The sequence below is a fragment of the Antennarius striatus genome, chromosome 18, assembly GCF_040054535.1.
Source record: "Antennarius striatus isolate MH-2024 chromosome 18, ASM4005453v1, whole genome shotgun sequence".
NCBI classification, from domain to species: domain Eukaryota; kingdom Metazoa; phylum Chordata; class Actinopteri; order Lophiiformes; family Antennariidae; genus Antennarius; species Antennarius striatus.
The window spans coordinates 1,868,927-1,895,003 of NC_090793.1; the positions used below are offsets into that span (position 1 = coordinate 1,868,927).

Here is a 26,077-nt window from a genome sequence, read left to right on the forward strand (position 1 = left end):
GCGGAAGACTCATCAAAGAACCGTTAAACTCAACACATTCTCTCGCTGATAGATAAATGATACCGGCGCTGAACGAGCGCTTCGATGAGGCTCTTGTACCGACAGAGAGCAAGAATAAAAGAGCAAAGGCCTCGCTCGCTCTGCTCTAATAGGCTCCTTCTTCTCGGTACAATAAAATCCCTTCAACGTCTTTTCTTGAAGACGAACTCGCTCGTGTTTTCATTTCCCTGTGTGTTTCTCCAACAATTGACTAATCATTCCAAGTCCTCTGTTGAAAAGCCTCGTTCTTTGTCTAGAATTCCGACGATTAGGAGCTTCACTGGTCCGAGTCGGTCTTACTTCGTCTCTTTCCGGAAAGGATTGAGTTGGTTGAGGTCGAACCTTACAGGACTGGGTAGAAAAGATTAAATATAACAATACAGACGATTTATCGATAAGCGGATCGGAATAATTGGCCGGACTTTAACGCCACAATCTCCACCCTACGGATTCGAAACTCTAGATAGGAAAGAAAAATGAGATTTTTTTTTTTTAAAGAAATATAAAAATCAAACATGCTGTTTCTCTCGCCCAGTAATGGCCGACAGAGGCGACGACAGAGTTGGCGTTGTGTTTAAAAGCGGCTCATCGCGCCGTTAAAACCCAGCTGGACCAAGTTCTGAACGATGCGCCTCCCTTCAAAGGGAGCCGTCTCTTTTCTGGCCTTGTGGGAGCTGTGGGTTTTACTCGTTTCACGCTGTGAGCCGTCGCGGTCTCCGCGGTGCAACCGACCCCGGAGGTAAATCAATGTGGCGCTGGACGACATCAAATGCGTCCCGCATTCTACTTTCATTGGGCTACAAAAGGCCTTCGATTAAGGCCGGCTCTCCTCCATCTCTGACCGGCGCCGACCCAAATCATCAAAGGTTGCCATGGAGAGAGCATCAAAAGCGGCGCCTTGAGACCTGCTGCCTTCAGTACGCCGGTCCGAGTGTGTCTTCATGAAAGCGGCTCATATTTGAGATGCGAAGCGCTTTGAGTGGGTTTACCCGCGGTCGCCTCTGACACGGAGGTCAGCAGGATTCAACACCTGATTGGTTTACGTCCCGTTTCTGGTTCCAAACCAATCAAGTACCACATCAAGTAAAAGACCGACGGGTTTTTTTGTCTTACCTGCTGGCCGTGGTAAAACACAGCGAGGAGGAACATGGCCATCAGGAGCAAAGACGTCTCTTTGGTCCCCAAGAAGTTTCTGTTGGGGCAAATAAACGACGATGCTGGTATAAAAATTGAAGTTTTGTTTAGAAGACAAATATACTTCCTGAGTTTTACACCAAATAACATAAAGTCAGGTCAAATTACACAACGTTGACTTATTGATGTGACATCAGCACAGTACAAAACAAAAAAATACAGTGATCCCTCGTTACTCACGGTTAACGCGTTCCAGGACCACCCGCAACACGAAATTCCACGATATAGCAACAAACTGTTTATTTTATTATTTAGGGTACTTTAAATGTTTCTGAACCCTCCCCCTACTGTTATTCAACCACCTTATATCTGTATTACCTTTTCCTACACTCTTACAGACTATTTAAAGCACTTTTGTGTTTCACGCAAGTCTCCGAACGCAGCGCACTTTTGGATGCTGGTCAGCGATGAGTAGAGAGTAGAGTAGAACTTTATTATTAACCTCTGAAGGAGGTTCCATAAGTGAAATTAACTAATTAACTAATAACTGGGCATCTTGAAGCGTGAATGCGGGAGGGATTACTGTAATTCAAGGCAAGAAAAGTCTCTAAAAAGTCGTTTCGTAGGAATATTTTGGTCTGTTTTTTCCGTGTGTGTCGGAGGAAAACCACCGGAGAGATGGAGATACGACGTCTGGACGAGCAGCTCGACCGGTCGGACAAACGAAAACCAGGATTCTGTCAGCAGATCCTCAACAAGCGGATCATCGTGTTATCTGAGATGTGAAGATGTTGGGCTGAGAGGATCCGAGCGATAACAGTTTCCAATATCTCCGGTTTTTAGAAAGGATGTAGGAATCTAAAATAATTTTCCCCTCCCTTGAGCCAGGAGGAGACTCTGATCGTCTCCTTTTGATTTCCTCCTGACCTTCTCGCTCGCGTCCCTTGAAGGAATCGGCTTCCTGCCAGCTCCTCTACTTCAAACAGGTGTTTCATGTATTTGCTCAGGATGCTTCTGCCTCTTGTCACCATAAAGGTCGTCGTGTTATCACCGGTTTTCTCCCACGTGGCAAAATTTACGTCGAGAAATAAAGTCGGCGAGGCTTTTCTGAAGACGGAGACGCGACGGTTGATTCCGTTCAATGCTTCTTGATGCGACGTTTTTGACGATACCCAACTGTGAGTGCGATAGTGTCGCGGCGCTCCGGACACTCACTCTGTGTTGTGGTGGATGGTGTCGTAGCGAACGAACAGCGAGGTGTAGAACGCTTCCGTCAGCAGGGAGTAGATGGCGATCATCACCAGAAGAACCGCCAGCTTCAGCACCGAGTTCAGGCGCAGGAACACGGCGCAGGTCACCATCGCCAAGACCCCCGTGAACACGAAGTACTGCCACAAACATAGAAAGGTCTTTTTAAGTAGAAAGACTGTTGAACGAGAGAACAAACAACCTCGTTTTAGTCTGTTTTAGCTAGTATTTCAGTTTTGAACTAAAAACAAGAACTCCCAGCAGCCCTTCTGAAGAAAATAAGGTAATGTCATCCACATGCAGAGATACGTGAGACACAAAGATGTGTGAGAATTTACGGAACCATCAATCTGCTGCATTTTGTATGAGCAAAAATAGGATAATTTATGTGTTGTGTGACGTCCTGATGGCTCCATCGGTCGCCGCTCTCCGAGACGAGACTTCCCTCCGGGCGTCAGCAGATGTCGAGGATGTTTAATTAATCATTTTGCCTCCGTCGCAGAAGTGAAGAAACACAACAGATGGACCTGACTGCAGAATTCAGGCGACTCGTTTTGCCGGTACCTCTGGGTAGAAGCAGATGTCTGGGATGGAGGCCGACTCGTTGTACGTCTGATTCCTGAAGGTGCTGGACTTGTCGAAATCACACCACAGCTGTGGGAGACCAACGGGGGGGGATTATCGTCAGAGAGAAGGAGTGAACTGTTGAAGGGTGAAACACTTCCCCCTCCGTACGTGAGTCATCGCTCTGTAATCGTTGAAGATGTCTGGATCGGACATTCAGCTCAGGGCAGAGAAAACAGGGCGAGAACGAGAGCCGAGCAGGAAACCACGTGATTCTGACCCCAAGACAAAGAATCAGCGAACGGACCCTCAGAGAACAGAGTCGAGGGAGAAGACCCGCCCACTGTACTACTAGTACTAATATTAATACTACTACACTACTACCACTAATGCACTATTAATACTACTCTGCTATTTACTACTACAGTACTATTACTACTACTACAATTATACTATTAATAGTACTGTAATATTAATAGAAATAACAACACTTCTAATACTTTACTATTACTACTACTATACCATGTTATCATTACCACTATATTATTGCTACTACTATACCACTTCTAATACTACACTATTAATACTACTATACTACTACTTCTACTACACTATCAATACAACTAATACTATTATTACTACTATTACTGCTAATACTGCTACTACTACTACATCATTAGGACTACTATACTAAAAAAATGCTATACTATTAATACTACTATATTAGTAATATTAATATTACTACTATTACAACTACTACTAGTACTCCTATACTATTACTATTACTAATACCATGCTATTAATACTACTATATCAATGTTAACACCATTCTATTAATAATACTATACTGTACTATAATTACTCCTATATTAATCTACTATGCTATTAATTCTACTCTTCTTTTCCCTTCGGCTTTTCCCTTCAGGGGTCTCCACAGCCAATCAGTGTCCTCCATCTAACCCTGTCTTCTGCATCCTCTTCTCTCACACCAACTACCTTCATGTCCTCTTTCACTACATCCATAAACCTCCTCTTTGGTCTTCCTCTAGGCCTCCTGCCTGGCAGTTCAGAACTCAGCATCCTTCTACCAATATATTCACTATCTCTCCTCTGGACATGTCCAAACCATCTCAGTCTGGCCTCTCTGACTTTATCTCCAGAACCTCTAACATGTGCTGTCCCTCTGATGTACTCATTCCTGATCCTATCCATCCTGGTCACTCCCAGAGAGAACCTCAGCATCTTCATCTCTGCTACCTCCAGCTCTGTCTCCTGTCTTTTCCTCAGTGACACTGTCTCTAGACCAAACAACATCGCTGGTCTCACCACAGGTTTGTACACCTTTCCTTTCCACTAATATTCTATCAGTATTTTTATACTATTAATAATATTAATACAGTGGTACCTCTACTTACAGATGTCTCTACTGATGAAATTCCAGCCTTCAATCCTCCATAAAGTACGAAATAAAATATAAATATTCTACTGACCAATAAGTGAGTTTCTGAACTTTGACTTCCAAACGACTCCTCAAGTCATACCAAAAAATTAAAATAAACAGCCAAACGTTGGTGGGACGTGAACAAACATGAACTGTAATCAATAATCAATAAGTTGAGAGGCGGAAACTTGAAGTTGAACTCACTATATTGATCATGGCTGCCAGGAAGTTGATGAGGATTGAGACGAAGATGATGACGTTCCGGGCGGCGTAGGTCTCGTTGATCCAGCAGCAGGCTTTACGTAGGACCAGTGGCAGACATTTGTAGTCCTCGGCCGTCGTCACCAGGACCAGGCAAGAATGGAGGACGATGAGGACCGAGAACTGGATCACCATGGTTACCGTCCTGCAGGAACACACACAACAGTGACTAGAAAGACGCAAAAGGAAGATAAAAAAGTTCTATTCTTAACCCAAACGGTTCTATTTGTCCCCAACTCCAAGAAAGTATTTGTAATTTTGGTTTGGGATCTTAAAAGAAAGTCTCGTTTGTTCTCTGGTTTTGGTTCTCTCTTACCTGGCGGAGGGAAGCAGGCTTTGGATGGTGGTGATGAAGATGAGCACAATGAATGCACACACCAGGTTGGACTTGAACACCTCATCCCTCATTTGGGAGTACTGCCACATGGAAGGAAGAAGGAGAGCGAGAGAGGAGGAAGAGGAGGTGAAGGGAAACAAGTTTTGAGACCAACGGAGAAGACTTGGACTCGTCCTGATGCATCTCAGACATGCCTTCACACCGATAACAGACGCATGCAATGGTTTCCACCACAAGCATTAGAGAGAGACAGGAGCTGGTGGGTTAGCTGTGGGGGTCCTGGGGAAGGTGCAAAGCTGGCAAGCACACTAGCTTGTTAGCCGTTAGCTGCTAGCTGAGTCAGAGACAACAAACGGAGGGCTAGAAACTGAGACAGAATGAGCTAACAGGAGAACCTGATGAGGTTTCTTTGGATTTGACCACTAGCGTAAACTAGCATTGGCAGAACTAGCATTGGCTAACTACTCGGGAATTTCGCGTATTTCATGCTGGTTGTGTTAAAATATAAGAATTGCCATGTGTTTATAGAAATGACAATGTTACTTAAGCTAAACAAAGAAAAGGAAACTGTTGCTAAAAAGTGCTAGCGCGCTAACTAAAGTCAAACAGAAATACAAGCATGACACATGAACGTTACCCAAACCAAACTGCTTGAATTTGAATTAAGGTGTCTGACGTTATTGTTAGCTTACGTGCTAACACTTGCTGAACACTATGTCGTTATTGTTAGCATCCGTGGTTAACTGTAAGTACTAAAACGAAAAGATGAGAAATGAAAACATGTAGTTTCTGAAAGCATTCTAATAATTTTATTTTCAACGTTAATAATTAGTTTATTAAGAAATATTGGCGATTATTCAATTTTTCGTTAGCCGATGGAAGCTAAACTCGAATTGTGTCGTCAGTATAGATGGAAATATGGATAAAAATAAAATCAGCTTCAGTCATTAGTGCGTTATTTTATTGTTTTTTTTAAAAGTTATTTAATATTTTGAGTGTTTTCTTTTATGTTGTATTTACATCTACCGAAGGACTCGTCTGTGTCATGTGACCAAAATAATGATGTCAACATGGCAATTCCTGTTCGACGTTCTGATATTTTCTGATTTTCCTTTCTTATAAGGAATTTGGATGCATCTCATATTTAATTATGTTACTGCTAATCATTTAAATCTGAATGTATTATTTCTACGAACTTCTCATTTAGCCGCAAGTAGCCTGGAAGGCTAATTTCATGAGTTCTACCATTGAGGAATTACAGAAACGGCGCAAAAGTTCTATTTGATATTTGAGAGCATTAGTAATTTCCTAGAGAAAGCCTCTAGAATGATGAGTCACCGGCGAGCTGACAGCCAGACTCAACGCCATCTCAAACGTTTTTACCCAGTGACCCCCGTTGACCCGTCATCGCCCTGTCTCTTTCTCAAAGGGTGCTGGGAAATTAGCAAGAGGATGTGTCAGGCTTCGTCACAACTTTAGCCAAAAAACAAAAAAAAATGAGGGAGGCCAACAGCAAATCACTGCACATTTACTGAAGAGGCTAAGAGGTCAACCAAAAATAATGTTCTTGGAGAGGTTTTGAAGATGGTTGCGGGATTCAAAGAGGGACACATGTGGAGGGGGGGTGGGGGGGGACAAGGGCCAATGTGGAGGTCAACTCAAGGGTTAACAGTGAGCAAATTCATGGGAAAAAAATGTAAAGAACAGGGACAAAAAAGTTACAGAAATACATTGCATTCACCAAAGAAAACATCCAGACTCGTCTTATTTTTACGATTATGGCTCAGAATATTCTAGTTTCAGACGTAACCCTCAGATTATAATTATTTAATCCTACTAGTGCATCACTGGGATAAAAAGTCTAATGGTGTTTATTGCAATTATGCACCAAAATATCAAAATAAAGAGAAATAATGGAATTGTTTTAAATGCTATTCCAATGAAAATGGGGATATTCTACTAAACGTGACTGCGTTCTTGCCTTGAAAATACTTTTCCGTACCTTTCACTAACTCTTGAATCTCTACAAGAAGTTAAATAAAGTTGTTTTTAGGCCCAACCGAACGGAACCAGATGAAATTTGAAGGGATATATTTTGTCGGAACTCGTTTTATCCAATAAATAAAGGGGCTTCTTCAGTTCTTGTGGTGTCACCCCACTACGACAACTGAAAGAAGCCGATTGGTTGAGAGGTGAGAAAGTCTTCAAGAAACTTGATTAAAGTCCAGTGGATTGATTTAAACAGCTTCGGATAACAATGACCTGGATAACTGAGAACCTACACAGACATATTCATTGCGTTGCTCTTCAGTTGTAATTTTATAATATGTATATAATACATATATAATACGTGTTATATACGTATACGTACGTATAATACGTATATAATAGTCTCTCCATTTGGGCTGTGATCATATATCCTTGCTAGCCCATCCTAGAGGTAATGAACTACCCATCTGCCTCAACCTGAAGGTCTTATTGTTTGAGGACGCGTCTCAGAAATGCTCTTTTCATCAGTGAATGCAGTGCGCTCCTGTAAAAAGAAAAGAAAAAAAAAAAAGTCGAACAAGTCAACTTTGAAAACTTTAAAAACAAAAGTGGAGTCATGAGTAAACTGAAGGGCGTTCGGCCAATCGGATCGTCGGCAAAAACGGTGTTCAAACAGCCGACGTCGACGGGAGTCGGATTTCAGTTGGTTTGTTTGCAGGACGGGGACAGAAATGTTTGGCTTCGCTGTTCATTAATCCTCATCGATGTGGAGTCTGGAGGCACCGGCGGATGTTTGAATAACTTTATTTATCCTGTCGTGAGAGACGGTGAGATGGAGGTGTGATTCAGACAAATATGGATCGACTGTAAAATGATCCGTAAAGGGAAAAGTTTTAAATGTTTTTTCACGCTTGTATATCAAAAATAAAATTTTTAACTTTGCTTTAGCTTATTTTGGAAATTTTTACCTACATTTTGGGGCGTGGCAGGAGCTAATTTTCAAACTTGTGCAGTAATTTGTGCTGATTTTCAATTACATTTTATGGTGTAACAAATATTTATTACTTAAAGCACAAAGCGGAAAAATATTGTCAAAAATATGTATAGTTAGTTTTTAAGTGCGATTTATCGACGTGTTATCTAAATGTAAATTCCCCTAATAACAATAACAATAAAACCCGTTAGCCGTTAGCTCGTCGTCGTTCCAGCGGCCAGCTGCAGACTCCACAACCCAGACTTCAGCCGTAAGGTTTTTCTTTCCTCACAGCAACTCAAGATAAAATTAAAAACGTGTTCTATTCCTTTAGCTTACTCATGATGGAGGGGGAAAACAAATATTGGGTTGCTGTGCTTCTGAGTGTCTTCGTCTAAGAATAGATGAGGAGGGAGAGAGAAAGGAACAACAGTGATCTGTCTAAAACCCCAGCTACCTTCTCTTCCAGGCTGGAGTCTTTAAACATCAGTGAGAAGGGCTTGATATGCTCTCTTCTCAACTTATCGCCACTCCGTAAGTCGATGGCGCTCTCTATTCGCTTGTTAATTTCCTCAGGACCAGAGTGGACATGCAAAGCTTGTGCGAGATGGTTTGGAAGCAGATTTATCGAATTTCTCGTTAGGGCAGCCAGAGTCTAGGGGGAAAGCACATGCACATAGAATGAACCTGCTTGTCCCCCTTTGTTTGTTTCATTCAAGTTCCAAATGAAAGAAGAAGAACAGACACACGGTTACCGTCAGAACATCCACCGAGAAACAGAACCCAAAGGGGAGCGAAGAGAGGAGGGGACCAAAATGCAACGTCCACAACCAGACAGACAGCCCAGAGCAAGTCATGCATCTGTCATTCACCCGCCGCACGTTCACCAGGTGTTCACCAGGCGTTCACCAGGTGTTCACCAGGTGTTCACCAGGTGTTCACCAGACGTTCACCAGGTGTTCACCAGGCGTTCACCAGACGTTCACCAGGTGTTCACCAGGTGTTCACCAGGCGTTCACCAGGCGTTCACCAGGTGTTCACCAGACGTTCACCAGGTGTTCACCAGGTGTTCACCAGGTGTTCACCAGGTGTTCACCAGATGTTCACCAGGTGTTCACCAGGCGTTCACCAGGTGTTCACCAGATGTTCACCAGGTGTTCACCAGGCGTTCACCAGGTGTTCACCAGGCGTTCACCAGGTGTTCACCAGGTGTTCACCACGCATTCACAAGGCGTTCACTAGGTGTTCACCAGGTGTTCGCCAGGCTATCGCCGGGCGTTCGCCAGACGTTCGCCAGACGTTCGCCAGGTGTTCGCCCAGCGCTCACCAGGTGTTAACCTGCCATTCACCAGGCATTCACTAGGCGTTCGCCAGGCATCCGCTAGGTGTTAGCCAGATGTTCACCAGGCGTTCACAAGGCGTTCATCAGGCGTTCACCAGGAGTTCACGTGCTCATTATGCACACATTATACAGAAGCTGCAGTTTGTGTCTGTCAATGTGAAGGAATGAAAATGCACAAAACTGGTGATTGTTAAAATATATGAAGCATGAGATGAGATGAGATGAGATGAGATGATAGGGACGACATCATGAGATGGACAAAGTTACATGTATGTTAATGAATGTTCCGTTAGAGGGGGACACGAACACTCCAATCCTTCCCTCAACCTAAACAGCTCTGTTAGTCACGTTAGCAGGTGCTAACACGTGCTAGCACACGCTAGCACACATTGTCGTGGGGACAATGCAAACACTTTCCTTTTTTTCTTTTCTTTTTTTCCAATTTTTCTTCTATTTTTAACACTTTTTTCTAGAATCTGGGATGTAAATCTACAATTAAAAACCATTTCAGAATGCGTGAAAGAAAAGATGATTCCCAACCTGGGAATAAATAAAGTTTTGGTGAATTAATAAATTGAGAAAACCAACCAGAACAATCTATTCCATCCTACTCTACATGAATCCCCAATAATAAAAGTCATACGCCACGATTATACACGTTTGCTAACGGAGTCTCGAAAAAAGATCATTAAAGGTTTAATTTACAGCTCTGAAGGTTTTGATTGGCTGAACAAGCTTTTAAACATCAGTCGTTTAACTTGCTAACCACAGACGGGCGGAGCTGCTCCTCCCATCAGGATAAAGAACTTCGCTTCGGTGCGTCTGTTTCCGATTTATCGTGAGAGGAAATGAAAAGTTAAAATTTAAATTTTAAATGAGCAGATAAGAATAAATGGGCTGTACGTCAATGAAAGTATAGAATCAGGAGTCCTGATTGATAACTGAACGAAAAACGCCTCTCTGGCGGAATAAATCGGACATTTTTGTTCTGGGAGATAAAGAGGGGGGGTGGACTTGAACTTGACAAAACCACTCCTGCATATAAATGGAAATGGGTGGCCCCCCGTGTCAAATCATTAACATATCAACAGCGGCAGGAAGGAGAAAACACGGCGCTCATTATAACCCAGACAATCGGAACGGCATTTTATGGTATCGGATAAGAAGAGGTTTTCCGACATGTGAACCGTCCAATCAGCTCGTCCGGAACGATCTCGGCTCATTTGCGTGTGGATAACGTCCTTCTGAAAGGACATCCAGCCCAACGCCAGAATCTGTTTTGTTTTTACCAAACAAAGCGAATCCATCAAAGATTCCCGTGTGCTCCGGGGAATTTAGCATTGCATTATGGGAAATATGTTGATGATCGATTGACGCCGCTCAAGAAGACAGATTTCGTTTAGCGTAAAGATGGTTTTCCTGGTGCTGTCCATGGGTAAAAATAAGTCTGTGCTTAATGGAGGCAGCAGGAAGTCATTAAAGTGCTTATATATTGTGTGTATATATATATATATATATATAAAACGCATATAGATGCTATATAAATGCTATTTATAGCTGCTTCTTCCTCCGGACGTGATCGTTATTTATCGAGCCGAGAATTCAAACCCAAGACAGTAATGTTCCCGTCCGTAGGACTCCTGATGTTCTCTTTCAGAAGAGCTGCAGGACGTCCACTTTGAGTGAAGGAGTAGCGCTACTCCAGAGTCCCCCAGGGGCCAATGGGGAAGCGACGTGGAGGGCCGGATCGAACGCTTCATAGGCCACTTTATAAAATCAATAGGCTCCCTGCCCTCAGCCGTCCAATCGTGACGCGATTAGTCAGAGGAGGCGGTTGCTCGGCGATGGATCCCAGAGGAAGAGTTTTACTTTCTGAGTCTGAAATACAGTACGTAGTCGTCGACATAGCTGAAAACACGCGATTTCCTTTACTGAGAACCCGTTGATGGTGAAGGTTTAAAAGCTGCGACAACCACAGCTAGTGTGTGACGGCTAGCTTGTAGCAGCTAGCATGGCCAATGTCGACCCAAACCCAACCCGACCACGGTCCGACGCTGACAACGAACACGGGGATCATCGGACAGTACTTCACTGTGTAACCGCGGTAACCAGGCCCTCTGAGGAAACACCCTCCCCCTCCCCCTACCTTGACGTGAAAGCACTGTGACACTGCAGTGCATCATGGGAGCCAGCAGGCACACAGCGAAGCATGAAGGAGGCCACGACAGAACCGCTCAGCCGGTACAGAGAGACTGTAGGCTCCTCCTCCAGCGCTCCTGATTGGTCACGTAGGAGCAGCGATACGACGCCGTTTATCAACAGACATTAAAGACGATGGTTGGTCAACGGTAACCGATACCATCACCTGGTTACTGGGTTACCGCTGCTCTTTATTCTACTTCCTGTACCCGACCTCCAGGAAGGCGATCTGAGAGAAGATACTGATCCAGAAACAGTCCAACTTATGAGTTTGTACCCTCCTATGGGACATGCTAAGCTAAGTTAGCCACATGCTAAGCTAACACCCATCTGCTGTTTTAAACCAACGACCCAAAATAAGTTGGCCGATTAGAAGTTATGACTTGGGGGAGTCAGTTTGCGGCGCCTCCAGCAGGAAATAGACCTAATAAAGAAAGAAAACAGTCGCGATGAGTTCCTTTAACTATGAAAGATCGAAAGCAGCGGGGGCGTGTTGATTCTCCAACCTACTCGATCAATACGCGGGTCAGCGAGGACCAGCTGGACCCTCTAGGGGGTTCAGGGGACCAGAACCAGCCGACAGACACTCAAGACTGTCTTTGAATGGGTCATACTGAAGCAGAGGTCGGCCCCGCCGCCTCCCAGCGGCGTAGCGATGAAGCTGAGACGGGATCCATGTCCCCCCCTTCCCCCACTTTGCCCTGCCCCCCACATGGGAAGTGATACAGCAGTGATGGGATTGATAGAAGATCATTTACTTCAAGACTGATCGTGAACGTCAGAGATAAAGATCTGGACCAGGATCTTGAACGAGCGTCGTCGTTTCTTGCTTGTCACTCATCGCCCTTCCTTTGTCTTACCAACACACACACACACACACACACACACACACACACACACACACACACACACACACACACACACACACACACACACACACACACACACACTCACATGTATGCACACACCAATAGTCTACCTTGTCCTCAATGCAGTGATGCTGAAAACTAAATCAGACCAACAGGACTGGAGGACGACGACCGTCAGGACAAGAAAAAAACCGCCGGAGAGCGAGAAGCCTAAGCTGTGGGCGGAGCCAAACGGCGGCGTGAAAACTCCTCCGTAGAGCCTTTGATATGCAAAAGAGCGGCGCTCCGAAATGACTGTCCTGACAGGCTGTCATTGTGCGAGAAACAAAAGACGAGTCACGTTTCAGAAATAACATTCCTCTGAATCCAAACGCAGTAAATCAAACGGTATAAGCTTCTGACGGGCCTGGAGGAAGAGGAGGGGATGGAGGAGGAAGAGGAGGAGGAGGAAGAGGAGGGGGAAGAGGAGGAAGAGGAGGAGGAAGAGGGGGAGGAGCTGCACATGTCCTCGAAAGTGCACCGGAGGTAACGCCGAGTTGGCCGTCGTCTCCACGCTAATGGAGCGTTGCGTTAGCGCCGCTGAAAATCAGTTATGATTGCGACAACACGTCTGCCGTCGTCATGGTTACGAAAATACTGCGGAGTACGACTGAAAGAAATAAAATAATTTAACAAAAATGTCCTGATGTGACCCAGAAGCCTCGCCACCGCCGCTGCCGCCGCCTGGTGATGTCATTCAGCCTCCCACCCAATCAGAGACATCCAAATGTGCGCGTTGAAATTTTTTTAAATAAATATCACCACTAAACTTTTAACAAAACAAGTTAAAAGTGATTTTTTTCCAGCGCAATAATTTCGTGAATTTTATTTTTTTACAACAGACACAAAAAAAGCTCCTTAAACCAAACTCTGATTTTGCTGTCATGGGAAGACGAAGACGCTGATGGATGAAGATGGGATGAAGAGGATGTCAGATGGCGAAGCGGTCAGAACCTCGGTATCCTCACCAACAGACACACGGAAAGCCGTCCATTCATTCGTCCAGGAAAACAAAATAACGAGAAAAACAACAAACAAACAAGCTGGACAACAGGTCAGATCCCACGCATCGAGAAAACGGTCCATCTTAAGGAAGCCCCGCCCTGCAGCGAGGGTTAACGTCTTGGTTAATTTGAGTTAATCTGATCGAATAAGACGTTTAATCCTCGGTTGCAGGACGGGTTTTGGGTTAAGATCGACGTTATTCCCAGCGGGACACAACGCAGCCGATCTCCGATCGGACTTACGTTCTGCTTCCCCACAATGTTGTCGAAGGGCAGTTCGGGGCTCCAGGACGCCTCGTTGAAGGTGGTGCTGCTGGCGCGGCGGTCGGCCGAACTCGCCGCCTCCTTCATGATGTCCTCCGGCAGGGTGAGCAGACTCTCCTCCGGCTGCTTGATGAGGTACGTCTCTATGTTGTGGCGGCGGAGGAAGTCGTTGCGGTCCTTCCCGTGGCCTTCCTCTACCTCGTAGTCGCCGTTCAAACAGTCCAAAGCGGCTTTGGAGATGTGGATCCTCCTGGAACCGAACGCAGAGAGTCCAGTCAGTCTTGCTTTTACAGTTGGATTGGAGTCTTTGAGGAACACATCTTCTACCCAAGCCCTGTTTCGTCTACCTGATTCTTTAACATCTGAGACAAATATTTTATATCCAGAATATTTCTGACCACCGGCCAGCTGGAAACGACACCAGAAAACATATCAGGCCTGAAAGAGTTGGCGACAACGTGTTCATGTCATTGGCTTCTTTCAGGCTTTTGTTCCATCTTGCAAAATATTAGATATACTCTCCAACTCATGAAGTTACTGTCGCTGAGGTACAAACATGCATGAAATGAAAGAAAATAATGAAGAACATCCCACAATGCGAGAAAATACCTCTTTTCCTTTCCTGCTAACCTAATCCAGAGTAACCTGATTAAAAGGAGAAAGGTCGAAGTCTCGGGGTATCTCTGTTTCTCACCCAGGGATCCCTCCAGACTCCAGCTTGTTGGCGATGTCCACGTCCCACGACCAGACGTCAAACTGCCACTTTCTGAGTCCCAAAACGCCACACAGCACGGAACCGGAGTGGATTCCGATGCGCATGTCGATGTCGTGTTTTGTGCGCGATCTCACGTATCTAAAGGAAGGACAAAAAGAGTCTGGTTCAGGTTCAAAACTTTGATGCTTTGCTCAAAGGCACACCAACACCAACGATCCTCCCATGATTACCCTGGAATACCTTTCAAAACACATCTTCCTGTTTTATGGACAGATGTGTGATGTGGTTGAACTCTTGCAACCCAGTTATGCATCGATTTTTAGTGTAGAAACAAGCCAGGGGCAACAGGGAGCCTGTTCTGCCCCAGCTAATGGGTGTTAGGTCTTTAACTGTTGGGGTCAAGAGGTCCATTTTCAAATCGATCCCTTTAAACTAAAGTGCAACGATGCCGTTTAGTGAGTCAGAGACTCTTAAACATTCCGAAACACTTTAAATCCTACTGTTCCTTGTCCGCTTCCTGTCGGTGTCTGAGCGCTAAAGACTATTCCTTCCTTTCCTGAGGTATTTAATTGCGGTTATTATTATTATTGATCCTCTTATCAGACTGGGATGAATCAGCGATGACATTTACAACGATGCTGATTCAAAACCCTTTAATTATTGATGTTTAAAAATGTCTGTCTGGTAAGGAACTCTAAAAATGAAAGCACCAATAGAGTGGATTGGATGGTTGCTTTAATGGTAGTGCTGTTTTGTTCCTTTCTGACACTAAGGTGGTATTTTCAGCTTCAGATTTACATTTCTGTAGAGAAACACTGGGTCCTGTCGGACTCGCAGGAGTTCCAGAGGCGCTCAAAGGGTGAAGGCAAAATAGAAATAGTTCCAAACAGGAAATAGATTGTAAGCACCAAAATGAATCGACAGGATCGGATTGCTTCAGCATGTCAAATACGATACTGACTGCGACTGTGTTATATATCTGCAAACTAACTCCAGGCACTTTGACTGATCGACATCTGGATTGCCTCGGGGGAGGAGCTGCTCCTCTTCCTCTCTGTATTGCCCTCCAGCGGGGCTAACATCTTCCTGAGGGCAGCAGAGTGAACGATCTCTGGGCTCCCCAGCTATCCTCTTGGTCTTTAAGCTGAATCGGTTCTTGTGAAAGTCTTCCAGGTCTGGGAGATTCTGAGCATTCCCTCGACTACCATCTAGGTAATAATAATATAAAAGAGGGGAAGGGAGGAGAGGATAAAGTATCTCCTGTGGCTAGTAGCGTGGCTAATATAGCACTCCTATCCATCTATCCATCCATCCTTCCGGGTCGGTTCACAGAGGAACTAGGACAACCTGATTATTCCAGTCGTCCTTCTCTCCAGCAACACTTTCCAGCTCCTCCGGGAAGATCCAGACATGTTCCAATCTGGATGAAATATAAAATCTCTTCAGGGAGTTCTGGGTCTACCGTGGTGTCTCCTCCCAGTTGGACGTGCCAACAACCTCCAAAGGGAGGTGCCCTGCAGGATCCCAGATGTTTATTCCAATTCAAGTGCCTCCTTTCAAAGTGAAGGCGCAGAATATCTCTTCCGATGCTCCTCACCTTATTTGCAAGGTTGAACGGAGCAAAGAGTCAGAGGAAGGTCATTTCAGCCGCTGGGATCAGCCATCTAACAAAGCTCATGACCACAGGTGAAGGTTGAAACCTGGATCCACCGGTAGATCCAGAACTTTGCCTTCAGACCCAACTCCTTCGCCACCATGTTGGTTTAATACTGTAGCGCCAAACTGCCACTCCATCTTCTGCTCCATGTTTCCCATCACTCATCCATTTAATGGTGTCAACTTTTCTGAATGAATGAACAAAAATCAGTTGGGAAAAAAGGGGCTGAAGTTTTTTTGTGTTACCATCTTGGTTATGCAAGCCTGAAGCATTTCTGTGGTGCTAAAAATAGAAATATAAAGAATTTTATACAAATATGTCCTGAGACCTTCCCTGAGAAAGAGGTTTCAATCCACTAGGAGGAGGAAAACCGTCACAACAAGTCAACAGGAAGGCGCCAATGACCTGAGTTTGGACAGATCACTGCAGAAACATGGAGAAAGGCGGTACCTGATGGTTTTGATCATGCTGAGGCCCATCTCTACGCAGCAGTGGGCGTGGTCCTGTCTGGGCTCAGGTAGTCCGGAAACGCAGTAGTAACAGTCCCCAAGGATCTTTATTCGTAGGCAGTGGTGCTCCTGCAACAACCGATCACACGTTAACATCGGCGGCAAAGAACGTCAAGATGATGGCGTCTTGGAGGAGTCAGAGGAGGAGTTTAAGGACCAATGACAAGGCTGCCCTGTTTACAAGACTCCTCCTATCAAGGACCCAACCTATCCCAGGGTTCATTGCCCAACGGCCAACCCTCATCAGCAGGGTTTAACCGTTTCCGTAAACTCCACCTCCGGTCCAGCAGAAAGTAGAACCAACAGTGTTCATTAGACACCACATAAAACGCAAACTGATCAAAAACATATCCATCAGTCTATTTTTCTGTCACATACTTTAACAAATGAAGCAACATTTATCCACGATTACTTTAAATCACTTACGTGTGCGAGGCGGTCGAAACGTGCAAAGAGTTCATTCAACATTCGCACCAGCTCCTGCGCCGACAGCGTCGTGGAGAGGTTTGTGAAGCCTTTAACATCTGCGAAAAGAATGCTGAATAAAATACGGAAATGTCACTTTAATGTGCAGCTCACTTCTTTCACACCATCCAAACACTTACAATATTTCATGCAATATTGATTTGATCGTCTGCACATTAATATTGTGTTTGTTGTGACGTGAATATTTTAACGCATATCCAATCGATGGAGGAACATCTCTGGAGCAACAGATTGAAGTTTGATGGAGGTTAGCATCGATTAAACTATAAGAACAACACCAAACTGTAAGAACAACAGCAAAATAAATGTTTTTATTTGATAAAGCATTTTAAAAATTAGCCAAAACCGTCTGCGCAAAAAAAACCCTATACTGCTGATAGCCATCAGGGGGCGATCAACATGTTCTGTCTCATATAAATACAACTAAAATGACCATTTTCTTCCAATTAAAACCAAGCCAAGCCAAGGTGGATCATCCAGGGTTACAATAGACCTGATCTCTACATACTTCCACCAACATTCAGTTGTTTACTTCATTGTTTACTTCCATTATGCACGTGACAAACAATGTTTACTGCTTCACACCAGCGGCCTCACCTGACATTCTCGTAGCGGTGGATGTAGATTCTATGAAACTGATGCTGGAGGTGTTCGTCCTCTACATTTGTCATGTCGTTGATCATTTCCAAAACTACAAAACGTGGAAGGACTGATAAGACCAGTCTCTCCTGCAGGGGGGGAAAAAATCAATCATGTTGGTTCACGGCAAACACAGCAGATTCATAATGAATTAATTCTTCTATTTCCGAAGAAAAAAGAATTCAAATGGCATCTTCAGGTCTCTTTATGCGAAGGGGAAAACGCTGAAGTATTAAATAAGCAGACACAAGTGCAGATTCTTCAACAAACAAATTTCTTAAAGGTCTGAGCGAGAAATATCTTCAGAGACTCTGCCAGCCGGAGCTTTTTGAGCAGAATCCTGCAAAGCCACCATCTCCACGGAAACAAGCAACACGCCTCGTGTTTCGGTGCTCATGTAGAACCCCTTGGCAAAAACACACAGAGATTTTCAGCCATGCATCAGCTTCCCTAGGTTTTTTTTTTTTTTTTTTTTTTTGGGCCTCCGGAATCAGGACCAGCTCCAAACATCATCCTCTCTCAGATGCAGAATAGGATAAAGAGACACAACCACCAATTCCTGCTGGAGTTCAAAAAAGCCAGTTGGTGTCTGGTTCTCTGCCATTACATCACATTTAGCAGTTAAACGACCGTCGCTGCATTGAGGAACAAAATGTTTCGATAGGAAACAGAATCCCCAGTTTGCATGGCAGCATCAACCCTTACCTCTGCTTTGGAATCAATGAGAGGTAAACCTGAGTATCATCTGCGTAACGGTAAGTAATCCGGAGGAGATTATGTAAAGATGCAAACAAAGGGGCTAAAGCTAAAGCCCTGTCAAAGGAAGAGGAGCAGGCGTGGAAGAAAAACATCCAATGGAACAAATGAAACATCTTCGAGGTGTCTATGCAGCGTCCTCGTCATTCAGCCCTCGACCCCTGAGGTGTTCTGATAGTTTTACGTAAATATATTAACTTTTAGAGTATTCACTATGGACCCCAAGAAAGTGACGGAGAAAAGAGGAAAAGAAAAGACGAAGAAAAGAGTTTTTTGTCCGTACAAACAAAGCAAGAGATCATGGAAAAGCGTGAAAAAGGGATGCGTTTGGTTGATCTCACCAAAGAATATGGCCGTAATGCATCTAGAATCACCACGTTATTAAAACAAAAGGAAGTTTAAGGAGTTTAAGGCGTGGCGTGGGTGGTTGGAGAAGTTCAGAAGGAGGACTGGAATTCACTCTGTTGTTCATGGGGGGGCAAGAGGGCATGAACCAAAGAGGGCAAAAAACAATGAGGACAGCAGTTAAAAGGTAAATGACCGTCATTATTATTCTTTACTCTATTCTTTGTTTTTTACATTATGCACAACTCTCATTTATTGTGTAATAATCTAATCGTAACATGTATTTGTTACATGTTTTGATGCATTTTTATGCTTTATAAAACATTTATGTCTGAATTTTGGGGGGCTTGGAACGGATTAGGGCATTTGCATGGAAAACGTGTCTCTACTTACGAAATTTCTTCCAGAACTAATTAATTTCGTAAGTAGAGGTACCGCTGTACGAGCCGACACTATATTTATATTTTTGTTCAACATAGGAGCGAAAATCTGAAATACGAGCCATGCTTCAGGACACCATCTCCATCAACAAAACCATCAAGTCCAAAACCTTCAATCAGCAGATTAGCGATCAGATATCCACGGCGCTGACGTGTGTCTCTGTTGGGCAGTGTGTTGTTGTCTAGTAAACAAATACATGTTGGCCCTCCTGTGAAGTGAAGCTGAATGATGGTGTCTGAGAGAGGTTGAGAGTCTCTTCAAACCTTCATGACGAGTGGAGGGAGAGACGAGAGGCCAGAAGAGGGATGGAGAGAAGAGGGAAGACAAAGACAGACTTCAAGCCTTTTTTTTATTTTAACAATACTTCATTAAAAATTCAAAATGCAACAACAACAACAACAACAACAGCACAGATTTCAACACAATCCATCCCGAATGAGTGCTGATTGTTGGTATAGCATACGGTCATTGTCGTGGCGTTAGCTCTTCAGCTAATTGTGTGTTGTGTGTTGCAGAGAGCAGCTGATCGCGGTGGCGGCGGCGCTCAGCTGCGTCGTGTTGACCTGGTGTCCGATGGAAAGTGGAGCAGCGCTTCCCCTAAACCGAGGTCTAGACAGACAAACATGTCACTGGAGCGTTGCTAACATTTCTGCGCTGCGACCGAACGCCTCGGGGCCCTGGCACTACAAGAAATGTCGATTCCAAAGCACGAGCCCAAAAACCCAACGCCTGAACCTCCGATCAGCTGTGACGACCCGTCAATCAAACTAAATGTGTTTGTTTGATGATAATGTTTTTTTTGAGGCAGGGAGAACATATAAACTCCAGACAGAACGGGACTCAAACCTGCAACCTTCTACCTGCGAGGCGACATCGCTACCGATTGCTCCACCATGCTGCTTATTCAGCAGATTCAGATTTTAAAAAATCATTCATACCATTCACTGTTTTTATTTTTCTTTGTTACATCAGCTTCAATAAGTGTACACATTAATTTTAATTTAATTTAATTTAATTTAATTTAATTTAATTTAATTTAATTTAATTTAATTTAATTTAATTTAATTTAATTTAAATTTATTTAATTTAATTTAAATTTATTTAATTTAATTTAATTTTATTTAATTTTACTTTATTTCATTTTATTTCATTTTATTCCAAGACGTACATAATTCTACATCTTGGAATTTCCCATCTTCCTCTGCAAACAGAACGTTTTACGACCCTCAAGAGGGCGGATCAATCAGATGAGGAAACCGGCCAATTGTGCTGCGGCATTGGGAGGCCAGCTCAGCTGGACATCTTTTACAGCGTGGGTAGCCGGTGGGGGCCGCGGTGTGCCATGCTCCACTTGACATGGCCTCTGCTTTGGACAGCTAGGAGCCAGCGGACTCAGTGTCAGATTAGCTTAGGAAGTCATTAGCGCAGCTTGATTTTCCCCCGGAGCCGAAGCCCTCCGGCGTCTCGCTGACAACTCTCATCCAGCTCAGCGGAACGCGCTCTCCCGCCTCCGTCCGGTGGTTGCTGTTGTCACTCAGGTGGGGTTTTTAAAACCCGATTGAAGCCGAAGACAAAATGTTTTTATGATCCGTCGCCGCTCCGTGAAAGACGGACGTGATCGCGAATGTTTTTAGCAAAAGAAAAGAGCCGTATAAGTCTCTTTTTAGGAATGAACATGTGATTCCAGGAGGAGCTGTTTCAGTTTTGCGTCATTTTTCGTACGCTTTTCCTGTTTTCCTGGGTCACAGGGGTTGCTGGAGCCAATCCCAGTGGATGTTCCGGATATGCTGCCAGGCACATCGTGGAACCACACAAAAGATGAAAGAGTACGAGAAAGAGGAATTTCTGTTTTTCTGTTGCTGTTGACGAAAAATCCCGGTCTTTGATTGGCTGACATTGCGGTGGTGTGCTGGGCGGAGCCTCGTCACGCTCCATTACCACCATCGGGGCCGTTGTGAGGTCACAACCCTTCCAGGAAGAACGCTAAAAGCTTTCTGAGGCTTCTGGAAGCCCGACCGTTCACTCCACTGCGTAAACAGAGCCCGGCGTGTGTCACCACGCATCTGTGTGTGTGTGTGTGTGTGTGTGTGTGTGTGTGTGTGTGTGTGTGTGTGTGTGTGTGTGTGTGTGTGTTTGCATGACAGCAGCGGATCGATGCGGCCTCGATGCTATTGTCATCTCGGCGGTCTCATTAGGCGAGTTCCCGGGGTTCCGTCTTGTCAAACCGTCGTCGCTCGCAGCGCCGCCTGAGAACGGCGGGAGCGAAAATCACATCGTTTTAAATTATCGCACCAAGAAAAGCGCGTCCCTGACAGACGGGAGGAAAATCACGAAACTACATGGACTAAAAATTACGCTCAGCTGAGAAAAACGACGATTTTTAATTTGCGATTTAAGCTACAATGTTGTTAGCGTTAGCATTTTAGCCACCACAAAATATTATTATTAGCTGCAATTTAAGCTAAGATGTTGTTAGCATTAGCATTTTAGCCACCACAAAATATTATTACTAGCTGCAATTTAAGCTAAGATGTTTTTAGCATTAGCATTTTAGCCACCAGAAAATATTGTTACTAGCTGCAATTTAAGCTAAGATGTTGTTAGCATTAGCATTTTAGCCACCACAAAATATTATTATTAGCTGCAATTTAAGCTAGGATATTGTTAGCATTAGCATTCTAGCCACCAGAAAATATTATTACTAGCTGCAATTTAAGCTAAGATGTTGTTAGCATTAGCATTTTAGCCACCAGAAAATATTATTACTAGCTGCAATTTAAGCTAAGATGTTGTTAGCATTAGCATTTTAGCCACCAGATACAGATTTAAGTCGTAAATTGGTTCCAGGAGACGTAACTTAAGTTCAATTAACTTGTTTATTCGTTCATTTTCTTAACCACTGTTGAGGCTTTTGCGGATCACGCGGGTTGCTGGAGCCTATCCCAGCGAATTCACAGGCGGGGGGCTAGGTACACTCCTGGCATGACGCCGGTGCACCGTGGAGGAAGTAGCTAGTCTCCAAGCTAAACTTAAAATAACCATTCCCAGTTCAATCAATCAATCAATCGATCAATCGATCAATCGATCAATCAATCAACTTTAATATATGTATCTTTCTGTCCTGTACTTTATGTGTGAATATATTTTCAATCATTCATTCATTTTCAATAATTTTTCAATTTCAATTTTTTTTTTTTCAATAATTCACTTCCAGTAATATTTGGTTAATACATATCTATTTAAACCGTATATTTAAATGTTATTTTTTTAAATATTGTACAGAAAAACGTCTCATTGCCATTAGCTTCTTCCACGTTGTGGGTCACGGGGGTTGCTACGGGCTAATAATATGATATTATATGTTTTTATTCTGATTCATTTTACAGTAACATGATATTATGTGTTTTTAACAGTTAACTACTGATTTTATGATTCTAAAATTTATGACGTTAAAGTGGAGTAAAACAACGTAAACTTGATGTCTTATTTTTCTGCATTTAAAAACAAAACAAAAAACGACATATAATCGAGAATAACATAACTCCAAATGACATAAGCTGAGATTTACCTGTAACAACCTACTCAATGCATATGCAGATTCAGAATATTCACATCGGTTGTTAAACTTCGGATGTGTTGAAACTAGAGCAGGAAGTGAAACACTGAGCGGGATTCATCCTCTGGGGATCACGAACGTCCCTCCACAGGTGTCTCCGGTGGGTGGGGTCTCACCTGTCTCTGGTTCTCCGTCTCCAGCCGCAGTCGGGCCTCGATGCAGCGGCGCGTCTCCAGGAAGGCCTGGCGCTGGGCGCGGTCCGACAGGTAGCTGATGAAGATCCCCGCGGTGTTCATGCACAGGAACAAGACTGCCTGGGCCGCCACCTGAAACGCACACGGAACGGCGGTGAGGGCCACCTTCGATAAAGCTTTATTGACATGGATGATTTGAGACAAAAGGACGGTTCGCTTCAGAAGCAAAAGCGTTGAACTGGGAGTCTCAGGTTTGATCTGTGTTTATCAGGCGATCAGAAAAACATGGCCGCCGCCCGTCGTTCTTCGAAAACACCAGCTTCTAAAGAGTGAAAGTTTTCATTAGCAGCGAGTTTAAATCATCAGAAAGCAGAGCTGATGTAACGACCTGCAACCGCCGGCGAACGGCGGGTTTTACCGCCACGGTCACCTTTAGCTCCGCCTCCTCCGCGACCGCCGCAGGAGCCTCAGATGATGCAAGTTTTAAAAGGGGTTGGCTGAGAAATCAACATGTCACACACACACACACACACACACACACAGACACACACACACACACAAAGGAGGTTGTGTATGGGGAGTAATTACAGTCAAACAGGTCCTAACAAGTCTGTAGCATCTGCTACCATCTATGGCGTGTCCCTCAAATGTCACTGTTTTTATTGCCCCCCATCTGGGCAGAGGGGGTTGATACAACTAGCTATGATCTGCCAGGTGAGCAGGTCACCTGACCCACGCAGACAAGACCTGATTACCAGCTGTTCCGGTTCAAAAGAGCTTCGCCGTCATGTGTCATACAACATCAGTGAGACCGCATCCTGTTCTTTACCACGTGTTGGCGGATGGATACAACATCAGTGAGACCGCATCTCGTTCTTCACCACGTGTTGGCGGATAGATACAACATCAGTGAGACCGCATCTCGTTCTTTCCCGCATGTTGGCGGATGGATACAACATCAGTGAGACCGCATCCTGTTCTTTACCACGTGTTGGCGGGTGGATACAACATCAGTGAGACCGGATCTCGTTCTTTACCACGTGTTGGCGGATGGATACAACATCAGTGAGACCGCATCTCGTTCTTCACCACGTGTTGGCGGATGGATACAACATCAGTGAGACCGCATCTCGTTCTTCACCGCGTGTTGGTGGATGGATACAACATCAGTGAGACCGCATCTCGTTCTTTCCCGCGTGTTGGCGGATGGATACAACATCAGTGAGACCGCATCTCGTTCTTCACCACGTGTTGGTGGATAGATACAACATCAGTGAGACCGCATCTCGTTCTTTCCCGCATGTTGGCGGATGGATACAACATCAGTGAGACCGCATCCTGTTCTTTACCACGTGTTGGCGGGTGGATACAACATCAGTGAGACCGGATCTCGTTCTTTACCACGTGTTGGCGGATGGATACAACATCAGTGAGACCGCATCTCGTTCTTCACCGCGTGTTGGCGGATGGATACAACATCAGTGAGACCGCATCTCGTTCTTCACCGCGTGTTGGTGGATGGATACAACATCAGTGAGACCGCATCTCGTTCTTCACCACGTGTTGGCGGATGGATACAACATCAGTGAGACCGCATCTCGTTCTTTCCCGCGTGTTGGCGGATGGATACAACATCAGTGAGACCGCATCTCGTTCTTTACCGCGTGTTGGAGGATGAATACAACATCAGTGAGACCGCATCTCGTTCTTTCCCGCATGTTGGCGGATGGGTACAACATCAGTGAGACTGCATCCCGTTCTTTCCTTAAAGCTGCCTAAAACGTGAACCGAGTTATATAAAAATTCAAACGTGAATTGGAAAATAAAATTTTAAAAATCACGTTTCCATGGAAACAACAAAAAATTAATGCTACAGATTGTTGAAGACATCAATAGACACAACTATTTATCACAGGGCAGATAAAAATAAATGTTATTATAATTGATAGGATTTATAGTAGCCTTGTGATTAACTGGCGACTTATCCGGGGTGTACCCTGCCCCCACCCGGAGCCAGCCAGGATGAAGACGAGGCGATGGCTGACGGTGACGACGCCCCGGGGGCCGTTCAGGCTTTTATTTAGCGACTCTGAATTAAATTCTGCTGATGATGTTGGAGGTGAATTCATTTCAGCGACGCGCTAACCACACGCGTGTCCTCCGTCTGTTTTTGTACCCCCCCCCACCCCCACAACGCCCTGAGGCCTCCCTTCTCCCGCCGCATTACGCCGTGTTATTGTGTCTTATTGTGAATCCCTCCCAGGACGCCATCAGCGCTGATTCAATTTCTGAGTCACCCCTGAAGGCCTCGCCTTCGTCCGCAGAGACAAAAAATTAAAACCCCATAAGCTGAAGCAGCTGTGGCGGCGGAGGCGGCGGCGGCGGCGGAGGAGGAGGAGGAGGAGGAGGAAGCAACCATGTTGTTTTGGAAAAAGAGCAGCGCCGGCCTTCCGTTAAAGGATGGAGACGATGGAGCTCATTAAGGCGAAGTGCAAGTGATGTGGACGTTTTTAACAAGGCCTCATTAAGAGCAGCGGTCCGGCAGGATGCGGCTTACAAACAGCTACATGGGAAATAATGAGGCCGGGTTAATAATAGTCATTATCGTAACGGTTCCAGTCGGAGACGAGGCCGAGGAGCGGCGCGGAAAAGAGACGCGGCGCTAGTGAAAGGTCTATCGGAAACACGACGGCTAAGCTAATGAAGCTAATTAACGGAAACAAATAACGCAATTTAAGACTGTCAGGCAACAGATGAACAAGTTTTAGAAATATAGAGTATATTCACTTTATATAGTATATTCAATATATAGAATATATTCACTACATAGAGTATATTTAGTATTTAGATTATATTTACAATATATAGTTAATATATAGAGAGTCATGGGGTGCAAAGGTACAAAACATTATGGCACCGAACCAAAGGTGAAGCCTGCTTTAAAGACCTCAGGCTAACCAGTCTGATCAGGTACAGGTGTGGGGACGAGGCTCCGCCCACACGTTTAGCCCCACCTCCCGCCACACCCCAGCACAGCAGAGCAATGTGACACAAACACCTGTGACATAGAGTATAA

The 26,077-nt window shown here is 44.6% G+C and overlaps 1 protein-coding gene across 2 annotated transcripts in view; it reads right to left on the minus strand.

Annotated features, from left to right (window-relative positions):
* The window catches only part of adcy8 (adenylate cyclase 8 (brain)), a 47,803-nt gene that overhangs the window by 7,695 nt on the left and 14,031 nt on the right, over positions 1–26,077 (minus strand). Inside the window, exons 2-13 of one of the 2 annotated variants that reach the window (XM_068341260.1) lie at positions 22,984–23,133; positions 17,668–17,798; positions 17,011–17,122; positions 16,526–16,653; positions 14,398–14,556; positions 13,683–13,953; positions 8,444–8,641; positions 5,004–5,104; positions 4,631–4,832; positions 2,986–3,075; positions 2,389–2,561; positions 1,153–1,231 (exon numbers count right to left, since the gene is read on the minus strand). In XM_068341260.1, the coding sequence (XP_068197361.1) occupies positions 1,153–1,231; positions 2,389–2,561; positions 2,986–3,075; positions 4,631–4,832; positions 5,004–5,104; positions 8,444–8,641; positions 13,683–13,953; positions 14,398–14,556; positions 16,526–16,653; positions 17,011–17,122; positions 17,668–17,798; positions 22,984–23,133 (1,794 nt within the window). The remainder of the gene's footprint in view (positions 1–1,152; positions 1,232–2,388; positions 2,562–2,985; positions 3,076–4,630; positions 4,833–5,003; positions 5,105–8,443; positions 8,642–13,682; positions 13,954–14,397; positions 14,557–16,525; positions 16,654–17,010; positions 17,123–17,667; positions 17,799–22,983; positions 23,134–26,077) is intronic. The other variant, XM_068341262.1, reaches the window with a different exon arrangement.